The 20002-nt window shown below is 30.7% G+C and overlaps 2 protein-coding genes across 2 annotated transcripts; one reads left to right on the top strand and one right to left on the bottom strand.

Annotated features, from left to right (window-relative positions):
- The first annotated feature begins 9090 nt into the window (after positions 1-9090).
- On the top strand, positions 9091-12683 carry SUB1 (calcium ion binding protein). The gene is made up of 2 exons (XM_012211699.4): positions 9091-11161; positions 12482-12683. Exon 1 carries the CDS (start codon positions 9481-9483, stop codon positions 11155-11157), a length of 1677 nt encoding a protein of 558 aa, XP_012067089.1. The 5' UTR covers positions 9091-9480; the 3' UTR covers positions 11158-11161; positions 12482-12683.
- Positions 12684-12954: 271 nt separating this feature from the next.
- LOC105630054 (cytokinin riboside 5'-monophosphate phosphoribohydrolase LOG1) lies at positions 12955-16137 on the bottom strand. Its single transcript, XM_089724015.1, is given in 8 exon segments — positions 12955-13066; positions 13068-13121; positions 13206-13349; positions 15129-15199; positions 15272-15371; positions 15461-15491; positions 15677-15774; positions 15866-16137. Coding segments are annotated over 8 exon segments (630 nt in total). The 5' UTR covers positions 15962-16137; the 3' UTR covers positions 12955-13030.
- Positions 16138-20002: the final 3865 nt, after the last annotated feature.

The raw sequence follows: 20002 nt of genomic DNA, 5'->3' as shown, positions 1-20002 counted from the left end.
GTAGCCTTTAGCAACTAAACGTGCTTTTTAGCTTTCATCTTCAACTCCGGGGTTGCCTTCTTTCTTCTTATAGACCCATTTACAGCCTGCAACTCTTTGGCCTTTTGGCAATTTCACCAACTGCCAAGTATCATTCTTGTGCAGAGATTCAATTTCTTCTTGCATCGCAACTTGCCACTCAGAAGAATTAGGACATGAGATGGCTTCAGAGTATGTGTGAGGTTCTCCACCTTCAACTGTATCCTCTGCAACTGCAAGAGCATAAGCAACCAAATTCCCTTCATTATATCTTTCAAGCCGTTTGATTTCTCTCCTGGGTCTATCTCTGGCAATAGAATAGTCTTCACGACGAACTGGTTCAGTGGAATCAGGAACCTCCGATGTGATTGGAGATGAGGAAATATTCTCCTTGCTAGGAGTTGGTATCTCAAATTCAAGCTCCACCTTCTTGTCGGTTTTCTTTGAATCACCTGTGTCAAAAGAAGAAGAACTGATAGTTTCTTTTCCAGGGAGAGTTAGCACATTTTCATTGAAAGTAACGTCCCTACTGATAATAACTTTCTTAAGTTCAGGACACCACAAGCGATACCCTTTCACACCAGATGTATAACCAATAAATATGCATTTTCGAGCTCTAGGCTCTAATTTTCCCTGATTTACATGTGCATATGCAGGACATCCAAAAATTTTCAAATTCGAATAATCAACAGGATTACCTGACCAAACTTCCTCTGGAATCTTGAAGTCGAGTGATGTGTGTGGGGAACGATTCACCAAATAACATGCGGTAGATGCAACTTCGGCCCAAAATTCTTTAGGTAAGGCAGCATTAGAGAGCATGCAACGAACTCTCTCCATTAATGTCCTGTTCATCCGTTCTGCAACTCCATTTTGTTGAGGCATACCGGCAACCGTGCGGTGTCTCACAATTCTTTCATTTTCGCAGAAAGCATTGAAATCACCTCCAGAAAATTCTAGACCACTATCGGTCCTGAGTCGCTTGACCTTCTTCCCGGTCTGGTTTTCCATCAAAATCTTCCACTTCTTAAAAGTGGAAAAAACTTCATCTTTTTGCTTTAAAAAATAAGCCCAGACTTTACGAGAAAAATCATCAATAATGGTCAGCATGCAACGATGTCCTCCTTTTGAAGGAACATGTGAGGGTCCCCAAAGATCTGAATGAATATAGTCAAGAGTACCTTTGGTTCTATGAATTCCGGTATCGAAAGTTAATCTTTTCTACTTACCGAGAATGCAATGTTCACAGAACTCCAACCTACCGGTATTCTGACCACACAAAAGACCTCTCTTGCTTAGGATGGTTATTCCTTTTTCACTCATATGGCCAAGACGCATATGCCATAATTTTGTGACGTCTGAATCTGACATAGATAATGATACAGCCGCAGAACTTGTAACAGTAGATCCTTGCAACACGTACAAACTCCCAGATCTGTTAGCTTTCATTAAAATAAGAGCATCTTTAGAGACCTTTAGAACTCCACCTTCAACTGCATATTTACACCCAAGGTACTCCAGGGTGCCAAGAGAGATAAGGTTCCGTTTCAAGTCGGGAACATGTCTAACACCGGTTAAAGTTCTAATCATGCCATCATGCATTTTAATTCTAATTGTTCCTTTTCTAACAACTTTACACTGAGCATTATTCCCTATTAAGACAATACCGCAATCAACAGATTCATAAGTGGTAAACCAATCTTTATGAGGACACATGTGATAGGAACAAGCAGAATCTAGAATCCACTCTGTTTTAGATCTAGTTCCAAAATCAGTAACAGAAAAAACTTAACCTTCAGACTCTTTTTGAGCAATACTTGCTTCAGCTGAATTTTCTTAATTCTTCTGATTATTGTTTTCGCCCTTTTGCTGCTTATTTTTCAACTTAAAGCATTCTGAAATTACATGTCCCTTTTTCTTGCAATAGCGACAAAATTTCTTATTATCTCGGCCTCTAGACTTTGATCTGGATTTACTTCTACTGCTACTACTATGATCCATAGTTCTCCCCCTAACAATTAACCCTTCAGCTTCATCCTTTGAATTATTTTCATAGTCATATTTTTCTTTTGATAAGAGATTTTGTTTGACATCATCAAATTTTAGGGTCTCATTACCACCGTATAACATAATATCTTTAAAGTTACGGTATGACCTGGGGAGTGAGCAAACTAACAAAACAGCTTTATCTTCATCATTGATTTCAACATCCAAATTTTCCAAATCAACTATGATGGAATAAAACTCATCAAGGTGAGTTTGAATGGGTGTACCTTCGACCATCTTAATGGTATAGAGGTGCTCCTTGAGACGAATCTTGTTGGCAAGACTCTTCGTCATATACAATGACTCCAACTTAAGCCACAAACCTGCAGCTGTATCCTCCTTGATAACCTCTCGCAGAACTTCTTTGGATAAACAAAGTTGGATTGCTGACAAGGCTTTTTCATCTAAGTCTTCCCAATCTTCATCCGACATGGTGTTCGGCTTTTTCGCCTTTCCTGCAAGGGCCTTTTTCAACAGATGTTGGGTGAGAACGGCCATCATCTGAACTCGCCAAATGCCAAAACTAATTTTTCCATCAAACTTCTCAACATCAAATTTCATGACAGAAGCCATATTGTGAAACCCAAATAAATATTACAACGGTCTGATACCAGTTTGTTGCGGATTTAGCGTGGTAATGGACAAATATTTAGTTTTGGTAATTGATGATAAAATGAGAAGTAAAATAATAAATGGAAGAGACACAAGATTTACGTGGAAACCCTCCAATGTAGAGGGAAAAAACCACGGGGTGAGAGAGGAGTAAATGCACTATGAAAAATATGGAGAGACAAATGATTTTACACCCACACAAAATTACACTCAAGATAACACCTCACTACACTCAATGAATATAATAGAAGTGTGTATATATATGAAGAGGTGGTATATGAAGAGAGTGGATAGTTTAAGTCTTGGAGGATTGCTCTCTTGGATGAATTTCTCTTGTTAGATGTAATGAATTTGCTCCAAGCAAGGTTGCCTTATATAGAGGTGAATCACCATGTGAACAAATTTTAAGTCTTCCTTCCATTGTTGAAGATGTGCCATCCTAGTCCAAGTTAGCTCACCAACATAACCAACCAATATTGAATTTCCTTAGCCAACCAAAGACTAGTATAAGCCATGAAAAACATGTGGCTAACCAATATAGACTTGTAGTGTGAATCTTAGAATTCTAAGGCAATTTTAACAAGAACGATTTTGCGGAATGGTTGTTGTAAGAGGGTTGGTGATTGTAACTTTATTCATATATAGAAGGACCCTTGGCTTTTAGACACTTCTAATCCTACTATTCAAATAGAGTTCATGGGGGATTCTACTTCGAGCATGGTGTCTGAACTTATAGTAAACAATCGTTGGAATGAGAAATTAATTCAATCTGCCTTCATACACAGGGATGCTAAGCTTATCTTCAGATTCCTTTGGCTCGATCACGATTTGCAAGTGATTGGACTTGGAATTTGAATAGAAAAGGGGAATATATGGAAAAAGAAGGGTATAAGGTGGCTAATGAAGGTCAACTTCTTGATCATGGCAATGCAAACTTTCCATGGCATAAATTATGGCAAATCATGGTATCGAGGAAAGTACAATTACTGGTGTGGTGAATTTTACATTAGGCTCTCCCTTGCAAAGTCAGTTTAAGAAAATGTCGTGTCAAAATGGACGATTTTTGTCCAGTATGTGGTGATGCCCCAGAAACAGACCTACATGTTTTGTATTCTTATCCTTTTGCTCGCTCGGTTTGGCTTTTGACAGTTGTGGGCTGACAACCTTTTCCATGTGTTATTCTATAACTGGATCATGTTTTTAATAAAATCAGCAAGGAGCAAAAGGAGGAGTTGTGTATGATGATCTGCAGTATTTTGAACCATCGAAATGATGTGGTCTCGCAAAATAAGTCTCACCAGCCTCAGCATATTCTGAATAGAGCTCAAGCTAGTTTGCTTGAATCAAGGCAGGTAGATTATCCTCATCAATGGTGGCTCGACCTGTTAAAGGTTTAGTGGTGTGGCAAGCTCCATTAACAAATCAATATAAATGCAACATGGATGTGGCAATTCTAGCAAATGGCTCTTTTGGCTTGGGAATGGTTATACGCAATAGTAAGGGCCTCTTCTTAATGAGCTCCAGGATGTTTCATACACTTTTGTTAGGAAGCCAGTGAATCAAATCGCTCATTCAGTAGTAAGGGCGGCTAATTCTATGTCTGGTTTTGAATGGGGGGGATATGTCCTCCTTCTTTCTTGTTTGATTCATTATCTTTTTGATATTAATAATATGCACTGAGCACAGCATTTCTTCAAAAACAAAATGAAATGTTAATAAAACAACTGATATTTATTGAGAAAGATAACAACTATTAAAAGAACAGGGCTTTGTGAATATCAAATTGAACCTAAATGTAAATCCTTATTTTAAAAATGAAATTGATTAAGGAAATTTCCTTACTTATACTTTTTACAAAATATTAAATTTTGTTTACAAAATATTGGAATTTAAATATATTATATTGTAATTCAGTAATTTTATAAAAAAATCCACATTTTATAAAATACTTGAAAATATTACAAAATATTGACAAGTAGAGCTTTAATTTTTTAAATCACCAATTTTTATAAGTAATAAGTACCTTTTACAAAATATTAAGAAATATTATATATAATGGCAATTAGAGCTCTTATTTTATAATCTTGCAACTTTACAAAAAAACATCATCTTACAATGTATTTGAATATATTACGAGATTGATTTACCTAGATTGAATATATGAGTTCATTGGTGACTGAACTAATGAAAATAAGTTTTTTCAAATGAGTGTATTTCTAACTATACCCTAGAAAAGGATAAAATCGGAATGATATTTAAAAAATCTCTATTTTTATTAGTTTAGTCCATGAGTGAGCCTATAGCTTTTTTTTTGATAAATAATAGATCCGACATAGGCTAGCCTAAATTCATATATTACAAAATATTAGCAACTGAAGCTATTATTTTATAGACCACTGACTTTATAAAAAATACAATCTTTTTTACAATAGATTAGGAAAATTACAAAAATAGTGACAATTGAAATTGTAATAAAAAAACAACTAGCTTTTCCAAAATAATATAAAAGTATTATAAAATATTGGAAATTAGACCTATTAATTTGTAATCTGGCAACTTTAAGAGAAATAATATAAATTGCTAGGAAGTATTACAAAATGTTGATGGTCAGAGTCATTATTGTGTATTCGACATGTTAAAGAAAATAATCACTTTTATAAATTATTAACAATTATAACAAAATATTTCCAATTAGAGATATTATTTTATAATTCGATAATTATATAAAAAAATTACCATCTTTTACAAAACGATAAATAGTTTTGAAACAAGTTGTGCCTGGGACAGTCCAGTTGCACTGTGGTAAAAGGACAGGAATGCCCTTAGAGAATTTAAAATTTTGTTTTATGATATGACATAAAAAGACAGTAATGTCCTTAAAGAATTTAAATAGTTTGTTTTGTGATATGACGAATGTTATGAGTTTCAATCAATCGGACTTTGTGAGGACCGTCACTGCCAACAACCATACATGGTGGCCAAAAATGGAACCAATTCAAAAAGTTGCTTTTTATATATTAAAATGATCAGAATTTTGTGAGGATCTTAGTTCTACTATCAATTTCTATAAATTTTTTATCAATTTCAATAAAGCACCAAATTTACTAAACTCAAACCTAAATTTCAATCCATAAAATCCTTCCACCAAATCAAGTCAACACAGAATCAAGTTTAGTTCATAGAAAACTATTAATTCAAGCTTATCTCAATAAGGATTATATGGCCAGAATCGTGAAATCCAACTGGAAAACTCAAAACAACAAAACTTGAATTTCTTAGTCCCAAAATAGGAACTCAATCGACCAAATGGTGACCGAATATAGGTTTTTCGTAAATGGAGGAGTATTTTGCCATTTTATTCTTGTTAAACAATCGATGACCGGAGTTTGATTGGAGAAGGAGAGGCAGTAAGTCGACCTCTATCATAAGAGGCAACAAAGGAGGGGAGGAAGAAGAAAGTAGAATTTTCTCTCTCCTCTCGAACTAATTATAGTCCCATTTGGTCTGATTTAAATTCGATTCGGTTTGAATCATAAAAGTCTTGGTTTCTTTTTTTTTTTTTCTAGCAGTTTAACTTGTTGTATTAATTAGATTAAATTGAGAAATAAATGCATTAATTGATTTTTACATACTTTTCTTGATCATTAGAAGACTTTCTATATCCATTGAAATGATGATAATCTTAACATAAGGCATAATTCTAGGAATTTCGATTCAATGTGTTAATTAATAATTAGCATACGTAATTAATCAATATCAAGATATTTCAAACCATTAATAATAATAATAATAATAATAATAATAATACTCATTTTACCATCACAACGATATAGTTTTGATGCAGGGAATTTAAATCAACCCACAAGTAAAACTATCAAGTATGCTAATTATCCTTTAAATTCTAATTCTATTATAATTATAGACATTCTAATTATAATTAGTCAAACTTAATATTATAATAACTTCTATTATATGATTACAACTATTATGATTATCACTATCATTCTCATGGTGCTATAATTATAAAATTTCTAATTATCACTAGTTTATATTTAAATCTATTTATAATCTAACAATATTACATATTAGTATAATTAGATTATTCATTTGTCTATAAGGTTATTAGTCCTTTTAGTAAAGTAGTTATACTTAGCTTTATAATACTTAGTAGATGTAACGCCTAGTATTATCAAAGAGAACCATTTTAACTTAGTTTATTTGGCTATAATTGTAATTATAATCATAATTAATAATTATACGAGTATGCAATAATGTAGAATATGAATATGTTTGATTATAAATTAGTAATAATTGAAAATTCTGTGATTATAGTAGTATTAGAATGATAATAGTAATTATAATAGGTATAATCATATAATAGAAGTTAGTATTAAGTTTGATTATAACAGTAAATTATAATTATACTAGTATACAATATTGTTAGAATATGAATAGGTTAGATTATAAATTAGTAATAATAAGAAATTCTATAATTATAGTACTATTATAATAGTTATAATCATATAATATAAGTTAATACTAAATTTGATTATAATGCTAATTATAATTAGAATGTCTATAATTGTGATGCAATTAGAATAAGAATGATAATTAGCATAGTTAGCATGATATAGTTTTGGTTAAGGATTGATTTAAACTTACTACATCAAAATTACGCCGTTTTGATGATGTTATTATTATTATTATTATTATTATTATTATTATTATTATTATTATTATTATATAGAATAATACTAGGTAGTAATTAAAAAGATTGTAGTTATATTTCAATGATTTGAAATACCTTGACATTAGTTAATAATATTTGCTAATTAAGGTATTGAATCTCAATTCTTAGAACTATACCTGATTTTAAGATCATCATTCTAATGGATATGGAAAGTCTTCTAATGATTAAGAGAAGTATGTAAAATCAATTAACACATTTATTTCTTAATATAATCAATCAATGCATAATAATCTAATCAATTAAGTTAAATCACTAAAAAACTAAAGAAATCAAGATTTTGTGATTCAGATAGAATCGAACTCTAATCAGATTGAATCAGACTATAAATAGTTTGAGGGAGAGTAAATGTCATTTTCTTCATTATCTTCTCTTTTGTTACGTCAAGCGAAATAACTTACTGTCTCTCCTTCTCGGGTTGAACTCGGACACCGTATAACGTGAACAAGGTTGCAAAATACAACTCTAGTTATATTAAGTCTATTTCTAGTCATCATTTGGTTGATCAAGTTCATATTTTTGTGAACTAAGAAATTCAATTTTGATTATTTTTGAATTTTTCAGTTGGGCTTTGCAATTCTGGCTGCATTTTTTAATTGAGGTAACCTTGAATTCATAGTTTTCTATAAAAGTAAACTTGATTTTGTATTCACTTAAAGATTTAGTGAAAGATTATGTGAATTGAAATTTGAATTTGAGTTTGGAATTTTTGATGAAATCGATAAAATTAATAAAATACGCATTTCTCTAGTCCTTACTTTGATCTTCTTACCCTTAAGCTTCGTTGGCATGTTCCTTGAGTGTGGCAGTATTCAGATCCGTCTCCTAGCTCTACTTTAAAGCCCTTTTAAGACTTCTTGCTTTAAATGAAAGTAGTGTGATTCCTGGAAGTTTGAATAGAAATTTAAGCTTCTTTTCCTTCTTTTTCATGTAGTATAGTATGCTCTTAAGAGACCTGCTCCTCTTGTTGATTATGTAGTTAGAATAGAATAAAAGCTCAAGTAGTTCGCACAACAGTAAATTGATAACAAAATTAAATCCCTCATGAAATTTTCATCATTTTGATATATGTAGAGGGCAAGGTTTTGGGTTGGTTTGATTTTTCGGTCATCAAGCACGGTGGTCGGCGTTAGTCCGGCAAGCAATGGCAATGACAATGACAATGAGAACATTGCACCTTTATTTGATAGTTTAATTTGATTAAGGGGTCTTTCTCACTTTTCTCTATCCAAAAAATAATTAAATATATTAAAGGCATTATGGATAATTTATATTTACTATACACATGTTGTGGTAGGCACAATTTGTGCCATTTAACACTGCCCTTTACAAAATATTTATACATATTACAAATTACGTATGATTATACTTTTTTATTTTGTACATCATTACTTTTTACAACAAATATCCTTCTTTTATAAAATATTTAAAAATATTTATTAAAAAGTATTTTTACAAAAAAATAATTAGTTTTCTATGGAATATTATGAAATATTGTAAATATTACAAGTTAAAAGTTAATATTACTATAAAATTTAAGTACCTTGATTTTACTATAGTAAAAAAGCCTAAATTTAAAGCGTTAACACGTATGGGTTTTGTTTAACCTCCAAATGACAAATCCTTGGATTATGACGCGGCATCAAACAATTATCAGGTGTTAATTACAGCCCACTGCTGGCAACAACTCACTCTTCTACTTTCGAGTTCAGACAAATCTTTTGCTTAACTTCTAACCAAAGCCATTCCCATCATTTCTTCCCCACGCAGTAACGGTAGAATCTCTTATTCAAAATTTTCTTCAATTTTAGATCTGAGCTCTTTTTCAATTCCTTGTAAGTATATCCAATCCTACCTCTTTCATTTTTTCATATTTCTCTCTAGTTTCTTAACTGATTTCAAGTTTTTACTACTCGGTCTTGGAAAAAATGAAGAGAACTCATGAATGTATGTGGCATTAGTAAATTTGGGTTTGGATCTTTTCATTTTTCTTGGTTGTTTTTAAGATCTGGGTAGATTTCAAAATTTGGATTCTTAAAGGTTGAGCTAAAGAACCCATGAAAGAGACAAATCCAGCAACTGAGCCTATTGGGCAAAACCTGATAAAGTTAATAAGCAATTTATGTTTCTCAGTTTTTGTATTTTCAGTTTTAATATTTACAGTTATTGCTATCACTTACCAACCTCCGGATCCATGGCTAGAATCAGCTCCCGCCCTTACTAAATTCTTTACTCAAAGTGAAAATGCAACTTTTAAAAATGATAATTCAATTCTCAAAACTGGTGAGGATTTGCAATCCGTGCAAGCCCCTGCAGTACCACCTGCTTCAGTGATTGAACCAATAACTGAGCAAGTGATTGAGAAATCTGAGGAGAAAGTCACTAATATGACCCTCCAATCATCTGGTTGTGAGGATTTGAAGGTTGTGAATTGCTCAGATCCTAGGGTTTTGATAGCGGTTGAGAAGTTTAATTTGAAGTGGTTTAAGTCAATTGTGTTTTTTGAATATCAAACTCCTGTCAATGGATCAAAGCCAGATGAGTGTGATGTGGCATGGAGGTTTCGAAACAAGAAGGAGAAGTCCTGGAGAAAGTATAGAGATTTTAGGAGGTTTCAGGTTGGAATTGGAGAGAATTGTACTTATAAGATTGTGCATGCTAATGGTTGGCATTCGGGCATTAATGCTCGAAGACAAAGAAGTAGAATTAATACTACCAGAAATGGTGGAAATACTCCAAAAGTTGTATCATCGTTTCGTGATGAGGAGATAAATGACACAATCCCGAGCTTGGGATCGGAGGTGAACTTTAGGAAAGGGAAGTATTTGTATTATTCAAGGGGAGGGGATTATTGTAAAGGAATGAATCATTATATGTGGAGTTTCTTGTGTGGATTAGGGGAAGCTATGTATTTGAACAGGACATTTGTGATGGATTTGAGTTTATGCTTAGCAAGTAGTTATACTTCAAGTGGGAAGGATGAGGAAGGGAAAGATTTTCGGTATTATTTTGATTTTGAGCATCTTAAGGAGGTGGCATCAATTGTAGAAGAGAGTGAATTTTTGAGAAATTGGAAGAAATGGGATCGCGCTCATAAGAAGAAATTGCCAGTTAGGAAGATTGTGACACATAAGATGACACCAATGCAATTGAAGAAAGATAGGAGCACAATTATATGGAGGCAGTTTGATGCTCCGGAGCCAGAAAATTATTGGTACCGGGTGTGCGAAGGAGAAGCTTCAAAGTACATTCAGAGGCCATGGTATGCACTTTGGAAATCAAAGAGGTTGATGAACATAGTTACAGCTATCAGTGGGCGAATGGACTGGGATTTTGATGCAGTTCATGTGGTTCGAGGAGAGAAAGCACAGAATAAGGAACTCTGGCCTCATTTGGATGCTGATACTTCACCTGATGCACTCGTTGCAAAGCTTCAAGGCATGATTCAGCCTTGGAGGAATCTGTATATTGCAACCAATGAGCCATTCTACAATTACTTCGATAAATTGAGATCTCACTTTAAGGTTCATTTGCTTGATGATTACAAGGAGTTGTGGGGTAATACCAGTGATTGGTACAATGAAACAGTGCTGTTGAATAATGGACGGCCGGTTGAGTTTGATGGGTACATGAGAGTTGCAGTGGACACTGAGGTTCTTTACAGGGCAAAGACACGTGTTGAAACATTTTATAATTTGACGAGCGACTGCAAGGATGGGATCAATACATGCTAACAAGGTTGGATGCTACTTCACACTCTTTTTCCAAATTGATTCATACCACTTGATTTCTTGTTCAGTTAGAGAAATATATTATTGAGCTCATTTTTGGCTACTCCTGTCTTTTTTTGTTGTTCTTCTATTCTATTGATTGGCAATTCCAACTGAACATGACATCCATATATCTGTAATATAAATTTGCAGTTTTTTCTATTCTCTTATGATCTTTGCTGAAGTGAATGGATGTGATTTATTCATTTATTTAATATCTTCTCTAACTATATGTGCCTTTATTTTGTTCTGTTCTCTTAAGATCTGTTCTCAAAGTAAGTAAATGACTCTCTTGTTTCTTGGTGAACATCCAATTTTGCCTATTATGATAGTTTAATAAGTGAAGTTACATTATGAGTACTTTTGATTTCCTTGAATTCTCTGGCATTGAGATTTATGTGTATGAGTTTTCACTAGTAGTTGTAAACCTTACAGAGGTATGCAATGCTACGAATCTTCACAGATTGGAATTTCAATTTCATGTTTTCAACTTTTTATATTTGGCTGGTATATGATTGAAAATATTCATTTCGCTCTTATGAAAGTCAAGTTTTACGGAATTACACAAGTAAATCAAATTCTAGCATTTGCAAATAAATTTTATATTTCAAATTCATTTTTACCAAACAACGGGAAATGTGTTTAGGCTTATTTTTGGTATTTGAAATTGATAATTGGCAATGATTTGGTCATTTTATATATATCTCTGTCTCTTACAACAAGATGCATGTTTATAGAGTTCATTTCTGTCCTGCTGTGTAGTTTGCTTCATCTATGTTTTGAACAATTTTATTTGAGAACTAGGAGAAGCAAGCAGAAAATGTTATATGTAATTAGACAACTAGAAATCAAGGAGAAAATTAATAACAGATGCTACAGATTGGTGAGAATTTCTGTATAAGACTTCTTTTTTTGAGTTACTGAACCAATTACGTCTCTATTCAACACCATGTTTCTCCTGTTGAGCTGCCTCTCAATTCTCCTTCCACCATTAGTTATAGAACAGCCACTCAATTCTCCTTCCACCATTAGTTATAGAACAGCCATATTGCCCTTCTGGATTCATTATGATGTCTCCTTCAATCATTAGTTGTAGAAATTTATGTTTTTTTCTTTTTATTCGATGAGTTCTATTCTATGATGTTAATTAATTTCTCAACTTCTATAGTCAGCAAGATCTCTATAATCTAGTACATTTGCATATGTTCAGTATTTCTTTCCTATCAGTAGAGTTTACCCTTTTGACACTGGACTGATCCTTCTGTTTGCATTTTCTTTCGTCTTGTAGTTGTGTTAAAAATCTGTGCTTTGTGAGGGTGAGTGAGTCAAGCTACAGGGGTTTTGTTTGAATTTGCTTCAGCAGAATTCAAGTATTAGTAAACAACTCGATTGACATGCCGAATTCAAACTCGAACTGGAGCTGATTTGAAATTTGTTTGAGTTTGAGTTTGATACTAATAAATAAATTTATATATCCTTTTAATGATTAATCGAGTTAGAGTTAATTTGAGGTGAGTATTTCAAGTACCAATTCAAGTCGAGCTAGAGCTTGAAAATTAGAACTAAGAGCAATCTTGGAGCTTGGAGCTTTTTTCTGCTATCAAGCTCCACTCAGTTATTTATTCTCAAACTTGTTTGGAATCTGCTATATGAAACTTTTATTTCAAAAATATCCTCTCTGATCAAATTAATTTCGATCGAAGGCAAAGTATAAGTCAGGAAAAATTTTGAAATACTTTTTGTAAAAAAATTCTGAAGAGGTATTCTAAAATCAAATATTGCATTAATGGAAATTTAATACATTATTTGATGTGTATTGAATCAATTATTTTTACAATTATGAGAGCAAACAACTATATATTTGCATTGTTTTCTTGTGTTCTCCAGCTCTGACTTGGTGCAACTTGATCATGAAGAGGTATATAGTCCTACAAAAACACATCCAAATAATTTATCTCATCAAAAATTGAAATGTACTAAATTGGTAGGTATATATATATATAATTAAATACCTCCATCTTGTGGATCAAGTCTTGAGCACTTTTTGCAGAAATGAGAATGTTTCTTGCACAAGGTTTGATGAATCCCTCTTCTACACCTTTGTCAAACAATCCAAGCAAGCTATCATAATACCCATCTATGTTTAAGAGACCCACCTGCTTTTTTTTTTTTTTTTTTAATTAAATAATTTTAAATAACATATTATATATATATGCATAATATTTTATGCATGAACCAAGTTGATTTGTAAACTTGTATAAAAATAATAAAGAAAAAAATTTAAATAGGGAGCCAAATATTTAGATATTTAGATAGCTAACATTGAATATATTACAGCTCGCACTATATGAATGGGGATATGTTCTTAATTCAAGTGAATGAAGAAGACCTTTTAAGTAAATATACAATTTTTTTTTTTTATTATTTCTATCATAATAATTTATGCAGCGGGAGAGACCAATTTCAAAAATTGCATTCAAGAGTTTTATGCAAGAGTATATTTTTCTTTAAAAATTATCCAGAGTATATATATAATTTTCATTTATTTTTACTTACATTTTGATTAGATTGCTTGAGATATATTTTAAATATTTAAAGTTGATCATAAAAAATTATTAAGATAAAGTCTAATAAAATAGGATATTCATAAGAGCTTTTTAGATTTTTTTTATAATATTAAAATAAAAATAATTTTATTTTAAAAAATAATATCAATATATCAATTAAAATAAATACAAAAATGTAATTATAGTATTCAAATATGAATCTAATGCATCTTATTATTTGTGGTTATTGGAACTCATTTGAATTTAAAGTGTTGCAGAGACAAATCAATTTAATTTATTACCTTTTGAAGTGATGTGCATTCTTTTATAAAATTTCAAACAATCAATTTTATGTTTTGAGATTTTAAATATAATTAATTATATAATATTTTTATAATCATTATTATTTAAATAAAATATAAAAATGCAGCGCCCAAATTGCAGATCACAACTAGTAATTTATATTTCTGACTCAAAATATTTATATGCACTGCAAAATAAATTTATTCAAGTAATAGGAGTTAAAGAGCACAAGCTAGGGTAAAGCAACTCAACTGGTTGATGCCCTAAAATAGAGAAAGAGACCAACATTTATATATGTAGACCAACATAACATGGACTGAAATGGTAAAAAAATGATTTAATTTCAGAATAATTTTAAATTATTAAAACAAAATCCAATAAAAATAGTTGGTTTGAGTTACCACTTGGATGCATTTTTGTTATTATTATTATTATTATTTTAAATTTCCACTTCTATGAAATTAAGTAAAATTAGTTAATTAACAGAGAGAATTCATTTTTTACCAATAGATTTTCCAAAGTAATTAAGGAATTTCCAAAACCAGACAAAAGAAATTGAAAAATAGTTTTAAGCGTTTTTTTTTTTTTTTTTTTTTTTTTTTTTTTTTTTTTTTTTTTAAGGAGTAGTTAGTTACTATTGATTCCTATCTTTTCTAATCTAGACTTGAAATGGTCTTCTGCTAACTACTAATTAGAATAAGCAAAACTACAAATAGTGGTTGAAAAAAATATTATAAAAGTTTAAAGAAGCATTCAAAAAAAAAAAAAAAAAAAACCTCATGAGGTTTTGACTCTTGGCCATATTTAATTTATTTCAAATTAAAATGAACTGCTATTTTTTGGAATAAGATTAATGTAATTTTTAGATTTTGTTTACAAAAAAAAAATCATTTTTCTTTTATATTTTAGAATAACTTGAATTCATATTGTATAATTCTTCATATATATATATATATATATATATATATATATAGCAAAAAAGTTTCTTTTGAATTTAGGCATCTCTTTCAAAATTAATTGCCTTAATTAACATACATTGATATATAATTACAAACAAATGAAAAGAAAGATGCAACAAAACTTAACTGGTTTGTCATGGATTCCAAGTTGAGACCATGTTATAATCTCAAGCAACTCCTCCAAGGTTCCATACCCTCCTTCATGAACCAAAAATTAATAAATATATTAAAGAAAATAAAAAATCCATTAAAGAAACTAAATATATATACCAGGAAGAGCAACGAAAGCATCAGCTCTCCTAAACATCTCAGCCTTCCTTTCATGCATATCAGATACAATCAATACTTCTCCCACTGCATGACCTGAAATCTGATAACAAATCATTGGTACAAACACATGCATATATATACAAACACATTCAAGAGAGAAAAAGACAAATTGAGAGGTAATTCATATACCTCTACTGGGATAAGAGCTGTTGGGATAACTCTAGCCAAAAAAAAAAATTATTGAAGTGAATTAAAGAGATGAAATAAAACAATATATAAAACTTAATTATATCATCCATTAACAAAGAAAAACAAGAACAGCATTCTGGAGCTCTCAAGTTTTTGATAAAAAAGTCAATTTTTGCATGTATCTACATGATATCTCCACATATATATATTACTTACCCCAGAACATGGCGTCCACCATCATGAACTGTTTGAGAAACAAGACCCATCAACCCAAAATTCCCTCCTCCATATACTAAATCCATCTGTCTTTCCACCTGCAAATTAAATTAGTTACTAATCCCTTTCATAAATCCTGCTAAAAAGCTCAAGAATTAGAGAGACAGCTTTAAAGAGAAAGAGACTGACCAGTTGTCTTCCAAGATCAAGAGCTGCATCACTAAAAATCTTTTTATTTCCTAAATTACTTCCACAAAACACACAAACCCTTTTGAACTTTCCCATTTTTAATGTTAAACAAACACTATAGAGTCAAGTACTCCTCCACAAATGAGTGTATATATAAATTAATTTTAAAAAATTTTTAATCTGAACACTGTTTGTAGGACTTGCATGACACGTGAGAAATTATGTTTCATGGTCCATAAAATGAGTAATAATGCAAGTTTTTGGGTCAAAGGAGATTCTCTCTTTCTTTCCAAACTTTGTTTTCTATATTCAACTTGCTTGGTGGGTGCACCTTACAACTACAATATATATATATATATATATATGCATTACTGTTCTTTTTTTTTTTTTTTTCCCTCTCGGATCGGAAACCCCAGTAAATAATGTCTATTACTCAACTAACAAACTAATAGGCATATCAGTTCTCCCTCCCGACTGAAATTGATGGCAGAAATCCATTTTTTCTTAATTAAAGATTTTAAATTCGAGTTTTAGGTATAGAGTGTACTTTTAAACACTCGAAAGTGAATGCTTTGCCCTCTTCGTAGGTCTGTCCAGTGCAAATCTAGAATAATCAGACCAGTAAACTTCTGATACCGGGCTGTTATAAAAAAAAAAAAAAAATGCATATCAGTTCAATTATTGTATTAAAAAATAAAGTCATCTGCTACCCTACATATGAGACAGTTGGCTATTCTTTTGCCACGTTGCCATAATTGGACAAATCCTATTATACTTTCTTAGAATATATATTTAAATGGAAAACCCTAAAAGCTAAAGGTTAAAACCATGCCTTTGGTTTAACTAATAGCGAGTCCTTCAGCCAAAGTTGGTAGAAGAATTTAGGGTGAATTATTATTTAATCCCTGTAGGTTAATGAGATTTATAAAATTTGATGTGTTTTTCCTAAGGGTAAATATTTGATGAATTTTTTAAGTTGATTAACAAAAAAAAAATCAATAAAATATTAATAAAATGACTATTTAGTTCAAAGGTACATAGAGATTCTATCTTACCTTAAACCTAAACCAAACTAAAAATTTTAATAATGAATTTTAATTTAATAATATTAAAATCAATTTCAGAAATATGAAGTCTCCAATTCATACATAGCTGGAACCAAATTAACAAAAAAAAAAAAAAAAAAAATCCTATATTTTTAACAAATTCTGAGGAAAATAATAAAATACATTCAAAATGTTAATTTGTTTTCTGAATTGTTTCAATTCAATAACAGTTTATTCAACCTCCAACTTATTGATTCAAATAATAATGAAATAAGTGTACTTATCTCTAAATTTGCAAATCAAATTTTGGCAGAATGAAAAAGTTTATTTTTATAGCTGATTCAGTAAGTTATGTAATTCATTGCATGAAAAAAAAATAAAATTCTCCCTATAATTATAAAATTGACATTATATATCACTTCTTAATTAATCACTTTGCAATCAATATAATTGACATTATATATCACTTCTCAATAAATGGTGAACAACCAATTATTGATTTTTAATTATTTAGCTTAATAAGTCAGTGGATTCATATTCAACATTTAAAATTCATCTAATAATAATAATAATAATAATAATAATAATAAATAAGCTTGTTTATCTGGAGTTAATCAATAAGCTGGTTATCTGAATTTATAAGCTAAATTTTGTTTGAATGAGAAAATTTCTTTTTCCAGCAAATTCAATAAACTATATAAGTTATTGATAAAAGATATAACATTCCAAAATTATAAAATAATATAATATAATGATCAATCATTCAACAATCATTTCTTAATCATTCAGCTTAATAAGCTATTCATTCAAATTCAAAATTCAGCCCAACAAATAACCTCTAAGCTAATATCAAAACGTACTTTCTTTTTATTGGTATACAAAAACGCTAATCCTCTATTCTAAACGACACTCCAACAATGTTCTAAAACATTTTTTATTTTTTCTTTTTTCTTTTTTTTTTAAAGTTATTATGTCCATAATATCAATTATAAGCTGGACTCACCAAATCACCAACAACAATTATATAATCCATACATACTACAATAATTGCAAGTTACAAATTTTCAAATAACCACTTATGCAGTTAGGGCCATATTTTAGTCATCTTAACTATTTTTACTTCAAGCTTTATGCATACTAAGATAATACTAATGCTAAATTTCTTTAACATTAAATTTTTATGTTTTAAGAGTACGATCAACTTTCTTTTTACCATTGTACACCAAGACATAGCTTGGTAGTAAGTGCATTACGACCATAATAAATCCAGGTTCGAATCTTTCCTTCTCCAATACTTTTACCATTTAAATTCCTAATTTATTCTTATATTTCAAAATATTTCTTTTGAAAAAATGTAAAATAATTATTTAATTAATCTCTCAAATAAAGTTATAATTACAACTTTATCCTCGTGTTTGGTAAATATACTGATTAATCTATGAGGTTTAGTTTCATTAAATTATTTAGTCCTTCCTGTACAAAATGAGGGACTAAATAATAATTTGATAATACATATGAAGGATTCAATAGTAACGTTGTATTAAATATGAAATTAAATATGAAGGACCAAAATTATCAAATATAAAAGAATATTTAACGATGTAAAATGACACTTTTTGAATGAAATAACTAAATAATTTAACAGAACTACATCTCGCAAACTAATCAGTGAATTTGTTATATGAAAGGTATGAAATTATAATTATATCTAAATCTAGAGACTAAAGAGTTATTTACCTTTTTTTTTAAAGGAATAATTATTTACCCTTTTTTAAATTATAGCATCTTAAAGATATTATATTTCAGTATTTTTTTATCTTATTAAATAATTTTTTTTTTCTCTTGGAAAAAGAAAAGTTCAGACAAAATAAGAAATAAGTGAACATCTTTATATTTTAAGCTATAACTTGTTGAAATAAATTTCCTTCATTGAACGTTGATCAATCCTATGACTCAATATTTTTTTCAAACTATAAATTTCATTAAAAGAAAACTGTATATAGTTATGAGATACAGATTAATATGTTTATATAGTTTTACATAGGAAGAATAACAACAAACCATTTATACAAAAAATAAACTTGAGCATAACATTTGTGCCATAGGTGATCGTTTGCTCCACGTGATGGCTATTTATGGCCACTGTTCGATACTATGGTCTTTCTACAAGTCTGATTTTATTACTTTCAAATTTCTTCCTTCTATTAGAGAGAAGATTTGCGCTTCTTTCTACATTACTATCCAAATAATAAAAGATGCTACACTACAAAAAAAAAAAAAAAAAAACATACTTTTGCGACCGACGTAAATCGGTTGCAATGTTGCCATGATATTGCAACCAATTGCGATGATTGGTAGATTGTATATCCACCGATGAATTTGCAACCAAACGGCGACAAAATTTACGACTAAAGTTAGATTCGTTGCTAATTGTAGTGCTAATAATTCCCGCCAGTTTGGTTTTCATTTTGCAATCCTATTGTGACTAATTTGCGACCGAATTTGCGACAGATTCAAAATCAGTCACAAAATTGCACACTGCAGTTCAGCACCAAATTTAGTTTTCGTTATGCGACCGACTCTTGACCGATTTGCGACTGATTATGTTGGTCGCAAGTCGATCGCAATTTTTCTGACAACAAAATGACATCGCATGATTAAAAATTGTGATCGATTTTTTAATTGATCGCAAAAAAATAAGGCTTCATAAGCCTTTGGTCGCCTTGCGTGAGCGCAGCTCGTTCTTCCTCCCCCTTCTCCTCTTTGTCGCAGCCGTTCCCAGCCCAGCGGGCTCCTTCTCCGCTCTGTTGCAGCGCTGGTGGCCAGAGAAGCCCTTGTCGCCGGAGATTCTTCCTCCCTCTTCGTTCGCGTTCGCCTAGTCAAGAATGCCTCTTGTTGTCTTTTTTTTGTGGATTTCGTTTTCAATGTGAATGCAATTTCATTTTTTGTAGTTATTATTATAGTTATGATTGTTTTTTTTTCTTTGTTTTTTTTTTTTTCAATTTGAATGCAATTAACGAAATAGTGTTTGTAGTGACTAAATGAAAAATGAAAAATACTTAGTAAATATCAATAGCAAATAATATAAGAA

This window comes from Jatropha curcas, chromosome 7 (assembly GCF_041381405.1).
Source record: "Jatropha curcas cultivar XTBG-Jc1 chromosome 7, XTBG_Jcur_1.0, whole genome shotgun sequence".
Classification (NCBI taxonomy): Eukaryota; Viridiplantae; Streptophyta; class Magnoliopsida; order Malpighiales; family Euphorbiaceae; genus Jatropha; species Jatropha curcas.
This window is presented reverse-complemented; position numbering and strand designations above follow the sequence as displayed.

Excerpts from the sequence above, each read along its gene's own strand:
- SUB1 (XM_012211699.4), top strand. The coding sequence starts at position 9,481 with ATGAAAGAGACAAATCCAGCAACTGAGCCTATTGGGCAAAACCTGATA.